Source organism: Oryctolagus cuniculus, chromosome 5 (genome assembly GCF_964237555.1).
Source record: "Oryctolagus cuniculus chromosome 5, mOryCun1.1, whole genome shotgun sequence".
In the NCBI taxonomy this organism is placed as follows: Eukaryota; Metazoa; Chordata; class Mammalia; order Lagomorpha; family Leporidae; genus Oryctolagus; species Oryctolagus cuniculus.
In genome coordinates this window covers 43,747,815-43,764,249 of record NC_091436.1, presented here as the reverse complement: position 1 = coordinate 43,764,249, position 16,435 = coordinate 43,747,815, and the positions used below count along the sequence as shown (strand labels likewise).

Here is a 16,435-nt window from a genome sequence, read left to right as displayed (position 1 = left end):
CCTAGGTTGGCTTTTTGCTATTCAAAAGTTTTCCTTATGCTCAATTTGGAGGAATTCAATCATGTTCTCTTCTATGTTTGTAGTTTTATTCTTTAACTTCTACCTGTCTGATCCATGTGTAGTTTATTCACATATATGATGTGAATTTATATATATAAAATGGTTAATGTAAAAAAGAGACATATACATACATATATCAGATCATAGAGTTTTCAGTATCTGTGCAAATTTCCTTCCCTTGATGTAGATGAGCCTGGATATATAATGAAATGCTAACTTCACAGAAGTCAGGGTGTATTGAACACCTGGGTTTGGTGAGGGACACCTTGTTTACTACTGCAGCTCCTTGCAGTAGATCATTTTATATAGGACAATTAATGAGAAATTGGAGGAGGATCTTTGCAAATTTGCTGCCCAATTACATATACATTTTCATAATTTGTTTTTGTGATATAAGCAAAGCTTTAGGATATCCGTCAGGTTCTGATACTTTTTTGAAATAATCATAACCAGTAATTGCTGTTTGTATTTTTCTCTTGGGCATTTTCTCTCATGGATGGGTAGTCCCTTCTGAAGGATTGGAAAAATAGGCCACCCTGTGCCCTCATGGCTGTAGGTTTTTACAAAGCATTTGACAATTTTTTTCTTTCAGCTTCCTTTTTTAGTATTAATTCAAGCACTTGACTGTGATGTGTTTTTTTTTTTTAAAGATTTGTTTATTCTTTTGAGAGGCAGAGTTACAGAGAGAGGTAGAGACAGAAAGAGAGAGAGAGAGAGAGAGAGAGAGGGGACCTCATCCTTTGTTCACTTTCCAAATGGCCTCAATGACTAGGGCTGGGTTAGGTGGAAGCCAGGAGCCAGGACGTTCTTCCAGTCTCCCATGTGGGTGCAGGGACCCTAGCACTTAGCCCATCCTCTACTGCTTTCCCAGGCTGTTAGCAGGGGGCTGGATCAGAAGCGGAGCAGCTGGGACTCAAACCAGTACCCATATGGGATGCCAGCACTACAGGCGGAGGCTTAACCCGTTATGCCACGGCACTGACCCGACTACAGTGTAAATTGAAGGTAAGTTATGGGACCAGTGCTGTGGTGTAGTGGGTAAATCTGCCGCCTGCAGGGCTGGCATCCATATGAACACTGCTTTGAGTCCCAGCTGCTCCACTTCCGATCCATTCTCTGTTATGGCTTGGGAAAGCAGTAGAACATGGCCCAACTGCTTGAGCCCTTGCACCCACATGGGAGACCTAGAAGAAGCTCCTGGCTCCTGGCTCAGCTCTGGCCATTGTGGCCATTTGGGGAGTGAACCAACAGATGGAAGACTTCTGTCTCTCTGCCTCTGCCTCTCTGTAACTCTGCCTTTCAAATAAAAACAATCTTTAAAAAAATATATATAAGTTATCTCAAAAGTGAAGGGGATGGGCCAGTGCTGTGGTGCTGTGGGTTAAAGCCCCAGTTTGAAGTGCCAGCATCCCATATAGGTCCCGGTTCCAGTCCCGGCTGCTCCACTTCTGATCTAGTTCCCTACTAATGTGCCTGAGAAAGCAGTGGATGATGGCCCAAGTGCTAGGGCCCCTGCATCCTTGTGGGGGACCCAGAAAAAGCTCCTGGCTTCGACCTTGCTCAGCTCTGGTCATTGCAGTCATTTGGGGAGTGAACCAGAGGATGGAAGACTTCTCTCTCTGTCTCTGCCTCTCTCTGTGACTAAGCCTTTCAAATAAATAAAAATAAATTAAAAAAAAAAAAAAGAAAAAATAAAGGGTAGATGGGGAAAAGGGAGAGGGAAGGGAGGAGAAAGGCATTATCTTCGTGTTCTCAGAACTGTATATATGAATTGTATTGAACTAAGAATTAAAAGAAAAAAAATTAAAAGTTAAGTATAACTAATCCCTTTTCCATTTTAAAAGTATAAAATGGAAATGTATTTTGTTTTCCAAGTGTAACACCCACTGACTACATGTTTCTGTGATTTTTCTCAAGGACGTAGAGTAGGGTAGAAAGGCCTCTGGGAAACTGAAAGGAGAGAATTCCTTCTGCCCAGATACTTTTCCTTTTTCTTTCAAAGTTTGCTTCTGGTGTTTATGACATTGGGAGCTGTAGAAACACTTTCTGGTTTCTTTTTTTTTTTTTTTTGCTTTTTTTTTATTTTTTATTTTTTTTGACAGGCAGAGTTAGACAGTGAGAGAGAGAGACAGAGAGAAAGGTCTTCCTTCCGTTGGTTCATCCCCACAAATGGCCACTACGGCTGGCGCGCTACGCCGATCAGAAGCCAGGAGCCAGGTGCTTCCTCCTGATCTCCCATGCGGGTGTAGGGCCCAAGCACTTGGGCCATCCTCCACTGCCTTCCCAGGCCACAGCAGAGAACTGACTGGAAGAGGAGCAACTGGGACAGAATCTGGTGCCCTGACCGGGACTAGAACCCGGGGCACTGGCACCGCAGGTGGAGGATTAGCCTAGTGAGCCTCGGCACTGGCCGTCACTTTCTGTTTTAACAAATATGTCAATTCTCATTTTATTTAGACATTTAAAAAATTGTATATTACCATTTTTCTAAAAAGTTGATACATACCATTGGCTAAGCTCTCAGTAGTTAGGAGATACTATTATTCTGGTATGTGCATGGCCAAAAGATGGTCTGCATGAATATATCAAACACCTATCCTGGTGTAATCCTGCCTACGATAAGCAAAATTTGTGAATGTTGTACAGCTGTTATTACCTGAGAGTATAGCTTTGCTAATACAATTTATTTAGTAACAAGTTTTTCTTTTGTTTATTTGGTAAGCTAATGTATGTTTAATTCTATTGTTGCTGACCTCAAAGGGGTAGTATATATAATGAAAAGAGCACATAAAGTGAGGTTTAATCTTTACCAGTTACTCTGTGACATGGGACAAGATTCTTAGCTTGCCTGGATCTCAGTTCCATCATTTTCAGAATGGTCATGGTGGTAAATCGTGAGGATTAAGTGAGGTAATATATGCATGAGCTATTCCTAGGGAGCTGCTAGAACATGGTGTGCAGTGAACTGTAATTGTCATTGTTAATTTTGAGTTATTACTTTTTCAAGAACTTAGATGTCTTTCTGGTGAAAGATGATGAATACAGTTAATATTGTATGGTGATGAAGAATGTGAACGTGAACTCATTTTCTGATCTCTCCTTTGGCTAATTTCCAAGTTATTCATAATTTGCAACTGTGGTCAAATTATGGCAGCAGGCAAAGAAGTTGAGGCTTAAAATTGCAAACATCATTCCTGTTTATAATTAAAATTGGCACAACTGTATGCAGATTGCTATAGATAGCACAGAATTCTGCAGCCATGGCTCTCATTCTTTTTTCATCCTGCTTTAAAATGAGTCAGCTTGTCCAGTAATGAGAAGGCACCGAGGAGATGAGTGTGTTCACCTTGTCCTCACCTACCTGAAGGTGCCCCATAGATGAAAGGAGCATTGATACTTCCGAAATTTTGTCATTGCACAAAGATAGACATAGGAGCCTCGTGTTGGAAAGCTGATTATCCTAGTTCTGGGAGGAGATGATGGGGAGAAAAGAGAAAGGAGAGTGGGTGGTGGATCCCTCCACGTCTGCGTAGTCGTCTCCACTTCCCATTTTTTCCACACCTCTTCCTATTCCCCTTTTTCTTGAGTCTCATGGTTTTAGTAGGATTTGTGTGTTTGCTCATATTTGTAGTTTAATATTGAAATAGAATTCTTTTTTTTTGTTTAGAACAGGATAACATACATGCAACATATATTCCTATTTTCTTCCTTTTCTCTCAGCAAAACCAAAGCCCAGTCTCTCATTTTCTCATATTTGCAGATTTTTCCTACTTAGCTTTCTGAAGATGAATATCATGATTAATTTTTATACCATAGAATAAATTCTATTTATTGCTCTGTTCTTTTGCCTGTTAGATAGTACCCTCCCTAACCTTAAAGTGGTTCCATTTAAGTGATGAGAAATTGAAACACAGAGTTTTGAGATCACATAATGTGCTATTATTTGCCTTTTCAGCACTTCACCCTTCTATTTAATATCCCTCATCCACCAAATAGATTCCAAGAAAACACCAGCTGAAATATTGCTAAATGCAAAAAATGCTTCCATCTAATCCAAAATGCAGCTAAGTGACAAGTAATGATTACCCAGTGACCAGTTCAGAGAAGTTAATATATTATGATTTTACTTTAAACAATTAAAAGTATAAAAGGCACAGAGTGAACTAACAGATGCAGTCTAACAGATTATTCATCTCCTTTCAGCAGTGTACTGTAAATTGGGTCTTCTCAAAACTCACTCTAAGCAAATGGATAAGGTTCTGTTTAAGGAAGCACAGGAAAGCTTTTCTGTTTCCTTGACAACTAGTTCTTCTAGGTGAGTATCTGCCTCAACTGGCAGAATTGAAGCAATTCCTTGTGATTTGGGTGAAGTGATTTTCTGAGTATTCCAAGTCCTCACGTGCACTGCCTTTCTTAAACGTGGACTGTTCTGTTTCCAGAGAATCATGAGGTCCTTTTTACTGCACTTCTTACATAAATGCTTTTGTAGTTAGTATGAGAGGACTGAGGATTTGGTTTTTGCTCTACTGTTAGGCCTCCAATTCTCTTCCTCACAAGCTCTTTATACAAATTAGTCATTTTCATGAAAAACATGGTTTTTAAGTACCAGCCTGTGTTTCAAGTGGCTGTGGGAGGAACACCTTTCATTTGTAATCTTGACCCTCTGTTGGCTTTTACCCATCTTAATTCTACACGTTGCATTTCAGAAGGATATCATGGAGAAAGCCCTACTTTCAAACTGCATATTTTGTAGTCCAAGAGTAGCTTTCTGATTTCAGCTTGACTGACAGATCATTTTACCATGTAACTATTTAGACAAGTACCCAGGCAAGTATTTTAATTTGAATTTTTTAAAAAAGTGACATTTAATGAAAAGTACAATTATTAAAAATTCATTTAACCCTGTGAATTTTTTCTTAAAATTTAAAAATACTATTTTAAAGTTACTATGATTTTCATAAATCTTTATTAGGATTTTTCTTCATATGTGAGCTGGTTCCATCTGTCATATATCTTATTCTAGTCAAATTGTGTTGGGGCAATTTGGTCTTACATTGATTACAGCACTAATTATACAGAAAAATAATATTGCTTTAGTGTATGTTAGTGGTTAGTCAGAACTTTATAGTTTAAAGCAAGAGGTACTTTCTTGATTTGTTACATGAGTAACTGTTAAAATAGAATATAATTTAGGATGTAATTTAGCTTTTTAAATTAACTGACATTTTAACTTTTATAAATATTAATGTCTCATGTATTAATTGTGCCTTTTTAGTTGTTTGAAACTGTCTTCAATGAGTATAGAGCCCAATGGTCAGAATTTATTTATTGCCAGTTCTTTGTATAAACAGCTTAGTATGTTCATTTAATGTTTTTAATGTCAAAAAATTTTTTTTTGTTTTATTTGAGAGATAGATAATTTACATCTACTGGTTCACTCGCCAGATGCTCACAATGGGCAGGGCTAGGCCAGGTCTAACCCAGGAGCCTGGAACTCAATCCAGGTTTCCCACATGAGTGGCAGAGACCCAAGTATTTGAACCGTTATCTGCTGCCTCCCAGGGTGCACATTAGCAATAAGCTGGATCAGAAGCAAAGGACCAAGCCTTCCCATACGTGTTGCAGATATCCCAAGTGGTAGCTTAGCTACTGTGCCAAATGTCTGTCCCTACACTCTCATTTTCAAGAAAGGAGCAAGATACATTTGTGTTGATCTATTAAATGTCTAAATATGCTTTTGACCAGAAAAATACAGTGTTCCCTAGGTAGTGCTGTTGAAAGAGATGGCAGGGTATACATAAATTTCCTGCTTTGAGACTAGTTGCATGAGTACATCTTAGGGGTTCTTTTTATTAGTTCTGAAGCTTGCTGAATATGGCAAAGACTTGTGTTATTTCAGGGTACTCTGCTGGCTTGGGAGTGTCTGGATAAGATTAAATAGTGGACAAAACAAGAGTCTGGGACTTTCTAGTTAACAGGTAATTGTATGACTTTTCAGGTGGCCTCCTGATAGCGTCTGCTCATTTTGGTGCATATGTATGTGGGACAGACATAGACTACAACACAGTTCATGGCTTGGGTGAGTAGAGGTCTTAGACATTGTATTGTCTTTGTTGTTGTACCAAATATACCTTTGAAATCGTTTTTAAATTTCATTATTTTAACAAGATTGTGATATGATTTTACTTCACAACAAAACTTCATTGGGTGTCTGTTTTTTATGAAGTGATCTGTGTGCAATGTCATCTCTTTGGGGATCACAGAGATGAATGAGAAAAGGATCTCTCAGAGGCATTTGTAGACTTAGTAAGAAAGATTCCACTCCCTACCTTAAAAAAAAAAAAAAAAGAAAGAAAGAAAGAAAGAAAGACCACAAACTATAAAATTGTGAACTCCAGGATTGGGAGAGGAGAAATAGAAGAAAGAGACTAGCCATTTTATAATCAGTATGTGCTGTTAATAAAACATAGTTTATATTTAGGGTTATCACCATTTATTCAACGTTTGCACATGGAGTGGAAACTGTATTAATATCTAGTCTTTGAGATCCCATATGTATTTTAAATTTTGTAACTGGCTTACACATCTTTGAAACACTGAAGGTGACAATAACTTGAAAGATTCTGCCTTAAACTGACACACCATCTGTTTTGCCTGTGAGGTGATTTTGGGTAATATTTTAAATTCTAGAAGCTTTGCTGATGTATGATTGGATGAAAACTGAAAGAAGTTTTTCCTTATGGCTGAATAGTGTTAAAAATTTCAAGTTTCATGGGTGATTTTGAGAATGTGTTTATGTTCTTCCTTTATTGTAACTTGAGTCAGCCATTAGAGCACTCTTTTCCTGTTCTTCACTCAGTGTGTTACCACATAGGTGAGAATTTAATATCCTGTTTTCTTTTGGTGAGGGAATTTGAGGTATTGCACTGATGCCCTACCTTATTTCCTATTCTGGCTATAAGGGATTAGTAGTAGTTATTAGGAGGAAAATGAGTTATATTTTATCGAGTTTACATAACCAGGCTGACAAGAATGTTGGAGCAATATGTTAGAGTACACAAAGTGCTAATAATTCTCCCTGATTGCTTTTAGTAGAAGCAATGTATTTGCTTTAAGAAAACTGTCCTATAAATTTTATTTGAATTTTTATTTATGAAAGTTATACTTAGAAAGTTATGTTATAACCTTCAGTCTACTGGAATAGAATTCTGATTGAGGTAGAGTTTCTTGGGAGCTTATCCAAATGCTCCTGTGTGTGCTCTGTTTCTTGCACTTCTGATCTCTATTGTACTCTAAAATATTCTCAGGTCTCTCCTGTTTAAAAATACAAGGCCTTTTCTATCAGTCTTAAAGAGGTCTGCTACTACCGATTTCCTCTTTCTTTTGCCAGAATGCTTCTTGAGAACCTAATATTTATTTGCTGTCATCTTCCTTATTTCTCAGTGTCATTCTGCCCATTGTATACTAACTTCCATGCCGTTGTTCTGTTGACAAGAGGAGAGAAGAGAGGAGGGGATGGGTGGGAAGGAGAGAAGAAGAGGCTGAGACTGTGTTTTGCTGAGGCTACAAATTCACGACTTTTATTGACTCTCATCCTGTGAAGGTTTGCCTTCCTTGAGTTTCCACCTCAGTCTCCTAAGGCCCTGTGATTTCTTTCATCTGATCACCCATTGCTTTTCCTCATGCCTGTATCTTTGTGCTTTCTACCATGCTACATGTTAATAAGAATCATGTTGAGGCTGGTGCTGTGGCACAGTAGGTAAAGCCGCTGCCTGCAGTGCTGGCATTCCATATGGGTACCAGTTCAAGTCCCGGCTGCTCTATTTCTGATCCCGCTCTCTGCTATGGCCTGGGAAAGCAGTGGAAGATGGCCCAAGTGCTTGGGCCCATGTCCACGTGGAAGACCCAGAAGAAGCTCCTGGCTCCGGGCTTTGGATTGGATCAGCCCAACTCCGGCACTTGCGGCTGTTTTGGGAGAGAACCAATGGCTGGAAGACTTTCTGTCTGCCTCTGTGTAACTTTGCCTTTCAAATAAATAAAATAAAAATCTAAAAAAAGAAAAAAAATCATTTCCTTCTTTGATGGATTTTTAAGGTTTGTTTTTATTGTGAAGTAGATTGTAGTACAAAAAGGTGTATAAATATGTAAGGGTAACTATAGAGCACACCATTAACTACTATCTAGCTTAACAAAAGTATCTTTGATTCATGTGGATTCATCTTAAATTTATATTCTGATTTCTTCCAAGTATACTTTTTCTGGTCTTCAACTATCTACTGAATATCTAACCATTGAGTAACTCTTCCTGAATACTTGACAGTTACCATCAGGTTTATGAAGATTGATGTATCTTAAGTGACTCTCATCTCTTTTTCTAAGTTTATTGTTCCTCATAGTTTCTCTGATGTTCTCATCCACTCATGTCTCTCTCTCTTTTTTTTAAGATTTATTTATTTGTTTGAAAGGCAGAGTTATGCAGAGGCAGAAAGAGAGAAAAAGAGAGGTCTTCCTTCCACTGGTTTACTCCCCAGATGGCCGCAAAGGCCAGAGCTGCACCAATCCGAAGCCAGGAGCTTCTTCTGTGTCTCTCATGCGGGTGCAGGAGCCCAAGGATTTGGGCCATCTTCTACTGCTTTCCCAGATCATAGCAGAGAGATGGATCGGAATTGGACCACAGGGGACTCGAACTGGTGCCAGTATGGGATGCCAGCGCTGCAGGTGGCGGCTTTACCTACCATGCCACAGTGCTGGCCCCCACTCATGTCTCTTAAACTAGAAGGTTTTGAACTTTCTTCTTCAACCCTCTCTTAACTTCTGCTTGAACTTTTCATCAGTAATATGTCCATTTCCCCTTCATTCTCCATCATCACAGTGACTGCATTCCTCAAGTTGGCACCCTTCGTTCCACTGCATTTGTGATTCTTCACTGTTGCTGCTTGGGACTGTTTATTGCTAGAGGAAGAGACCATGTTCTGTTCAACTGTGCACCAGTTTAATGCTTTGTACTTAGAAAGTACTGAATGTGTTTGAAAGCAGTTTTACTTGAAAGGTGATAAAACAAGATCAACTAGATTTCAGTACATTTTACTGTTTTTATAATCTATTTTATAATAAGTTGAAATAAAAATACATAAATTTAATATTTTAAGTGGACACAAATATTGTTTTTGGGTAACTGTGGATTTAGATGAGCTAAAAAATTACATCAAGTTAAACAGCAGAAGATAAGAATGCTCTCGAATTATCTAATACTTTCTATCTTCCCTCACCTTTTCCTTCAGGAAAGGCTAGTAGGAAAAACCAGAAATGGAGAGGACCAGATGAAAACATTAGAGCAAATCTTCGTCAGTATGGTTTAGAGAAATTTTACCTCGATGTCCTGGTTTCAGATGCATCTAAACCTTCCTGGAGAAAGGGCACATATTTTGATGCAATCATCACTGATCGTAAGTTGTTTTTATAGAAGTTTGGGTAGGATAAGTTTCCCAAAGTTATTTACATTTGAAGTACAAAATCTATCAATATATAGACAAAATGCCAGCTTGTGTTGGTATTCCTCCCACTCGCAACAGCTTCATAGAGCAAGAAGGAGAGAATTGTTAATGTAGGCCACTGTACCAATTTAAGTAGTTAAGGGTTACTCTTTCATTTTTTTTAAACAAATATGATGTTGCCATCCATTTTTACATCCTTATATATTAACTTGCCATCCATTTTCTCTTATAGCTTATTTTTTGAGGCTTATATTTATTTTTATTAACTGTAAATGCTTACCAGTATACCAACTGAAACTATAATGTCATTCACATTGATCAAGTCTTTGAATAATGGAGCAGATGTTGTGGCACAGTGAGTTAAGCCAGCACTTTGGACACTCACATCCCAATTTTGAAAAAGAATTTCAGATGTCATACATTCCTCCATGCGTAAGATTTTGTTTTTGTAGGGCCTGTTTTCCCTGGCATCTCTTTCGCAGAGGTACAAGAACTTAGGAGTGCTGTGAACCACTGGACTGGTAAACTCAGTGAGCTTCCAGAATGTTCATGAGCACTTATTTTCCATGCCTGATGAGACTTTGGGCTTGTTAGGCAGCCTAGCTAAGAATAGATCTGCCTTTCTGTAGTATTTGGCAGTAAATCTATAAATAATGTCAAAGTTAAGCCCTCTGTCTGAGCCCTCCTGAGTTCTTTGGTAACTTAGCTGCTTTCCACACTAACAAAAGGAAAATTTATTTTCAAGGTATTATGGTAGCATTGAATATACTTTAAGACAATTGGATGAATTTTTATTAACATTTTGTTCTCACGTTTGTGTGTGTGTGTGTATGTATAAAATACATTTTTTTCCCTTGAATAACTTGCGAGTAGGTTGCATACATTGTGGCCTTCTATCCTTGTCCTTCAGTGTGTATGTCCTAAGAATAGGGATAGTCTCTTAGAGAGCCAAAGTACATTTACCAATTTCAGGAAATCAATATAACACTTCAATCTCCACTGTGCCCTCTAGTTTTGTCAATTGACCAATAATGTCCATTATAGTATGCTTTTTCCCTCTAGTACAGGACCTAAATAGGGTCAGGTACTTCATTTAGTAATGATATCTTTTCAGCCTCCTTTAATTTGTAACACCTGCATAGCCTTCCTCTGTCTTTTCTGACACATTTTTGAAGAACACAAATTTTTTTGTTATATAGCTCCTTGAATGAAATAATGCGCAGAAGATGTAGTGTCCTCACAGTGTCTCATTTGGAATTGCATTGTATCTGCCTGTCCCTCATTGGTGATTTGGTGACTTTTGACTGTCTGCATTGCTTCTGTTTCTGTCTAGCTCCATATGGTATCAGAGAATCTACCAGAAGAACAGGTTCACAAAAGGAAATACCAAAGGGAATAGAAAAATGGTAAGTGAAATTTAAATATAATGGTTTAGTACTTTTAAAAGAAGCATGGTTTTAATTAAGCAGTTTTAAAATTTTTTACTGATTTTGCAATTTTGTCTTCTTTGTATAGTCCAGAAAGCCACGTTCCTGTTTCCTTGAGTTATCATCTGAGTGATATGTTTTTCGACCTGTTAAACTTTGCAGCTGAGAGCCTGGTATTAGGTGGAAGACTAGTCTATTGGTTACCAGTGTATACACCAGAGTATGTAATCTTATTTTTAACTTCATTTTACCTATGGTATTTGCGTAGCTACCATAATTTTTCCTTATCTCTAATTGTATTGAGGATCTCTTTTATTTAATGTGTATTAATTGCCTTTGTCTACCAACAGATGTGTATGAAATAGTACCCTTGCTTTTATTGATTGAATTGCTTTGACCTTTATATTTTATATCAGGCTTCAGCAAATGAGAGTGTTTGGACCAAATATGGTCCTCAGACTGTTTCTTCTGAGGTGCTTGAGCTATGTCTGGTATTTTTTTTTTTAAAGATTCACTTATTAATTGAAAGGCAGAGTGACAGAGAAAGAGGGAGAGACAGAGAGAGATTTTCTATTCACTGGTTCTTTCCTCAAATGCCACAACATCTGTGGCTGGGTCAAGCACAAGCCAAGCACCTGGAACTCAATCCAGGTCTCCCACATGGATGGCAGAGGCCCATACTTGGGCCATCTTCTGCTGCTGTCCCAGGCACATCAGCAGAGAGCTGGATTGGAAGCAGAGCAGTTTGTACTAGAAGGGGTACTCCTGTGTAGGATGCCAGTGGAGCAGGTGGTAACTTAACCTGCTGTATAACAATGCTGTCCTCAATTTTAAAAATTTTAAAAAGTTGCTGAAACAACTTGTGATAGAAACATATGTAACCCACAAAATGTAAAAAATTCCATGGCCCATTTGCAGGAAAGAATTGCCAAGTCCTATATTTACATACTTAGATATTTAGTCCAGCCCCTGATATATTGGCTATTATGGTAAACTTAAATATAATATCATTTTTTAAAAACTAAGACCAAGACAAAAAACATGCATATTTTTAAAGCTCTGATTATGTTCAATATAATTGGTTTAAATTTTGTTATTCAGTAACTATTAAGTATGAATAAAGCTATATACATCAATAGTGAAAGACAATGTTGAACAAGATGAGATCTTCAGATTTGAATGAGAGTTTTCACACTTAAAATTTGGTTATTTATTCCATCTGCTATGGAAATATTTTTAAAAATTATTTTAATTCTTATATTTATAAAACATAATTATACAGAAAAAGCATTTTGGTTCAGTGGGAACTTGTCTGTCTTTTCATGATGTTGATTGAGGAGGCTCTGAGCATCTCTACTTCTCTCTGTAACTCTTTCAGAAAAAAATCTGGAAATTTCTAAGTACATTTAATGAAAGGGGTGTTTTAAAAGTCAAAAAGGGAAACATGTTTTATTCTTTCTTTGCCTTAGATGTTTTACCAAAAGATAGTCTTTTTTTTTTTTTTAACGATCTATTTATTTGAAAGTCAGAGGCAGAGAAAGAGAGAGAGAGAGAAAGAGAGAGAGAAAGGTCTTCCATCTGCTGGTTCACTCCCCAAATGGCTGCTATGGCCAGAGGTGGGCCCATCCGAAGCCGGGAGCCAGGAGCTTCTTCCAGGTCTCCCATGTGGATACAGGGGCCCATCTTCTACTGCTTTCCCAGCCCATCGCAGAGAGCTGGATTGGAAATGGAGCAGCCAGGACTCGAACCGGCGCCCATTTGGGATGTAGGCACTGCAGGTGGCGACTTTACCCGCTATACCATAACGCTGGTCCCCAAAAGATAGATTTCTACCAGATACAGGGGAAGACTCCTATGGCATTTACTTCCTCACATCTGTCCCCTGGATAGTTACTTCCAGGACTTCTGATGCTTATTACCAGACTTCTGCCTTCTCCCTAAGACTAAAAGTTGTCTTATTGATGAATTATTATTTTTGTTAACTTATTGATGAATGTAGTTAGGAGTTTACGTTAGAAAAATGAACAATATTTACTTTTGCAGTATATATCATCTGAAATCTTTCCTTTTTCAAAAACAACAATATCAATAAATTTAAGACTGACATTATCTGCAACCTTGCTTGCTTTCTGAGTTCAGCAGTTTAGAATTAGTTTGGTTATGTATTATTGAAAATGTAGCTTTTTATTGAATCAAGAATAAAAAGGAATTCAATTTAAAATTGTTTTTTAGCTCTGATAATTTTTTAAATTAATATATTTATTAATATAGAGGCAGAATTAGAGAGAGAGGTCTTCCAGATGCTAGTTCCTTCCTCAAATGGCCAAAAAGGCCAGAGCTGGGCCAATCCAAAGCCAGGACCCAGGAGCTTCTTCCTAGTCTCTCAAGTGGATGTCGGGGCCCAAACACTTGGGCCATCTTCTGTTGCTTTCCCAGGCTATAAGCCGAGAGTTGGATCGGAAGAGGAGAAGTCAGGACATGAACCGGTGTGCATCTGGGAAGCTGGCACCACAGGTTGAGGCCTAGCCTACTACACCACAGCACCTACTGGCAGCACTAATAATTTTAAGTCTTCTGTGTTTTTAGTGTAGTTAATATAGGCTTTCAGTTCTACTGTTGAACTATTTTATTTAGCTAAATTCTGTTGTATGATTCAGGTTTAAAAATAAGAATCACATTCTAATGCAGCTCAGATACTATTATCCAAATGATGTTCCTTTGTGCTTGGAATAAAATGATAATATAAAGCTCATAAATTCTATTGTTAAACCAAATAAATGCTGGTAACATAGTTTCAACAGTTTAACATCATTCATGTCATAAATGTTCAATAAAATTATATTGGTTTTGTAGTTTTAGATTTGATTTATAAATTTGTTCTTGGTTTTATAGTTATATAAGAGTTACAAGCATTAGAGATTTATATCTAATTTATGTTTGTGCATATTTAAGTGACATTTTGATAAAAATGCCTACAGCAATCCCACCAGGAAATAAAAAGATTTTTCCCTTTAAAAGAGGATACGTTACTAAAGTTGACAGACGTTATTTCAGTTATTCACAGGCCCTGCTATTGGAAGCTAAATATCAAAACTTCATGGTCTCTATTTCCCCTTTTTATTTTAGTCTCAAGGATGGGGTAGTATATATTCCTTAATATCATATGTGCTTTGTAGAAAGATTCCAAACTTGAAATCAACTGCTGTTTAAAAAAAAGTACACTTCTGACTATCTGATGAACATGAAAAATTATTAGATGAAGTCCAGTCTGCAGTGGTCATGACTTGCTGGAAAGCTCTAAGGAAGAAGGCAGAGAACACCTTCAAGAGAATTTTTTCCACTGATAATAAAGTGAAGTGCATTATGAACGCTGCTTGCTAAGTGGGTGGTGATGGTTTTGAACATGTGCTTGAGGTAATGAGCGAGAGCTTGGTGAAGATCAGAGGGACCTGGAAAAGTCAGTAAGAATCATCATCTCTGTTCAGGCAGGGCAGGTACTGTACAGCTGCAGTCTCCACCACTCATTGTTACAGCTTCAGTTTCACTTCCTGGTTAATGTCACCAGAGGACTGATGTTTATTTCAGTTGTATTTTACTTGAATAATTTTATAAACAACCTCAGTACTGTATTTACAAGCTTAATAGATGTCTCAAGATGTCATCAACATTTTGCAGGATCATTTCATTTTATAGAGGACTTCAGGACTTTATACTTTGGGAACTTATAAAAAAAATCTCCAGATAGTCACGTCAAGGGGTTGTTGGAGCACGTATTTCTGGGTGCCTTATCTGCTCTTAGGGGATCGTTTAGAGTGCAGTTGTCACCTTACATTTCTGTGGTTTAAATGTTGAGCACTCGTCAGTAAGACAAATTTGCTTTCTGTCTCTCTTATTCTACAGGTTAAAAATTAAACTGCATTCCTTTGCTGTGGTCATATTAGAATACTTTGCATTTTTAAAGTACAGAATAATGTGGGTTTTATGGACTGTTAGCACATGTAGAATGAAACAGTACGGTGTGTGGAGGGAGGATGACCCAAAGCACCGTGGATACCCCCATGATGACTGTGTGGGCTACACATGTGAGTGTTGCTGACAGTCAGTACTTCCTTCTTCAGGTACACAGAAGAGATGGTGCCCTGGCACCCGTGCCTGACACTCATCAGCAACTGTGAACAGAAGCTTTCCAGTCACACGTCAAGGCGCTTGATCACAATGGAAAAGGTGAAGGAACTGGAGGTAAATTGCTCTAGTATTTTCAGCAGAAATTCTGGAATAATGCAAAGTAGAGATTTCTAAATAATCTTCCTATGGCAGGAGTTTGGGAGTGTTAGTTTTTGACTTTTAAAATCTACAGATGAATTCAGAAACAGGCAGAAGTTGGAGATTGGTGATTGGTGACATTAGGTTGAGGTTAGAGCTAGAGGGTGGAGTAGGATGTAGAAGTTGAATGGAAATAGAAGTTAGCCTGAACTTCTCAGGCTTTACTTGACATTCTTGTTGCTAACTCAGTTATAAAACAGAGCACTCTTGGTTAAACAACTGTTGGCAAATCAGCAATCTATTAGTTACCCGTTTTTTGGTTTTTTTTTGTTTGTTTGTTTTTTGTTTTTTGTTTTTTGTTTTTTTCCAAAAGCAGAACCTACTTGATTGCAGGCTGTAATGAAGAGACAATGTTACTTTGTATAAGGAAGGAAGGAAAGCCCTATCTGCTAGGGCTCAACACATAGTATCTTTCTGTCTCTCTCTTCTCTGGTAACATTTATGTTAGAGAAGAAAGAGCAAAGCATCTTGTTATTTCTGGAACAGATCAAAACTGTTATGAAAAATGCTTTGTGTTGGAGCTTACTTAAATCTACAACATACTCTTGGCCTCTACATCTATGAATTTACAACCAAAGCTCTCCCAAATGTACTGGAAACATGGATGGGCCCCATCTTTGCTTTAGATAGGAGGGTGGTAGTATCTGAAGATTTTACCACACTCATTCACCTCTCTACTCACATTTGGTTTGTTTTCATCCAATCCTCAACTTAGGGATTCTTTCATAGTAATGAAGATTAATATTAGCATCATTTTTATACATATTTAATTTTATATCACTCTTTTTATCTTTGTTATTGCCATTTGCCTTTAATTTAATACTATATTATCAATATATTATACCAATGGTTTCCTAAATGATCTCTCCTTCACACTTCTAATTCTTATCTGTTAAATGATTCTTCCTAAAATACTGCATTTCTTATGTCATTTTATTATGTCAAATCTTTTAGTGACCCTTATAGCATGAATAATGTTCAGAATTTTCAGTGTGCCATAAAATATCCTCAGTAATCAGACTGTAAGGTCAGAGTACTTCAAAAAGCTAAGCTAAATGTGTATAAGTAGTTGACTGGTATCTACTGTATATGGTACATATTGTATATACACACAGATTTATTGGTATATGT

The 16,435-nt window shown here is 37.6% G+C and overlaps 1 protein-coding gene and 1 long non-coding RNA gene across 7 annotated transcripts in view; one reads left to right on the top strand and one right to left on the bottom strand.

The window, feature by feature from the left end:
- LOC100338244 (tRNA (guanine(10)-N2)-methyltransferase homolog) overlaps positions 1–16,435 on the top strand; it is a 93,329-nt gene that overhangs the window by 57,181 nt on the left and 19,713 nt on the right. For all 6 annotated transcript variants that reach the window (XM_051854366.2, XM_051854365.2, XM_051854363.2 and 3 more), the window contains 5 exons: positions 6,059–6,139; positions 9,342–9,506; positions 10,888–10,960; positions 11,070–11,201; positions 15,100–15,220. In XM_051854366.2, the coding sequence (XP_051710326.1) occupies positions 6,059–6,139; positions 9,342–9,506; positions 10,888–10,960; positions 11,070–11,201; positions 15,100–15,220 (572 nt within the window). The remainder of the gene's footprint in view (positions 1–6,058; positions 6,140–9,341; positions 9,507–10,887; positions 10,961–11,069; positions 11,202–15,099; positions 15,221–16,435) is intronic.
- Positions 1–16,435, bottom strand: part of LOC138849594 (uncharacterized) — a 40,648-nt gene that overhangs the window by 22,208 nt on the left and 2,005 nt on the right. The gene's annotated exons all lie outside the window — the stretch shown is intronic.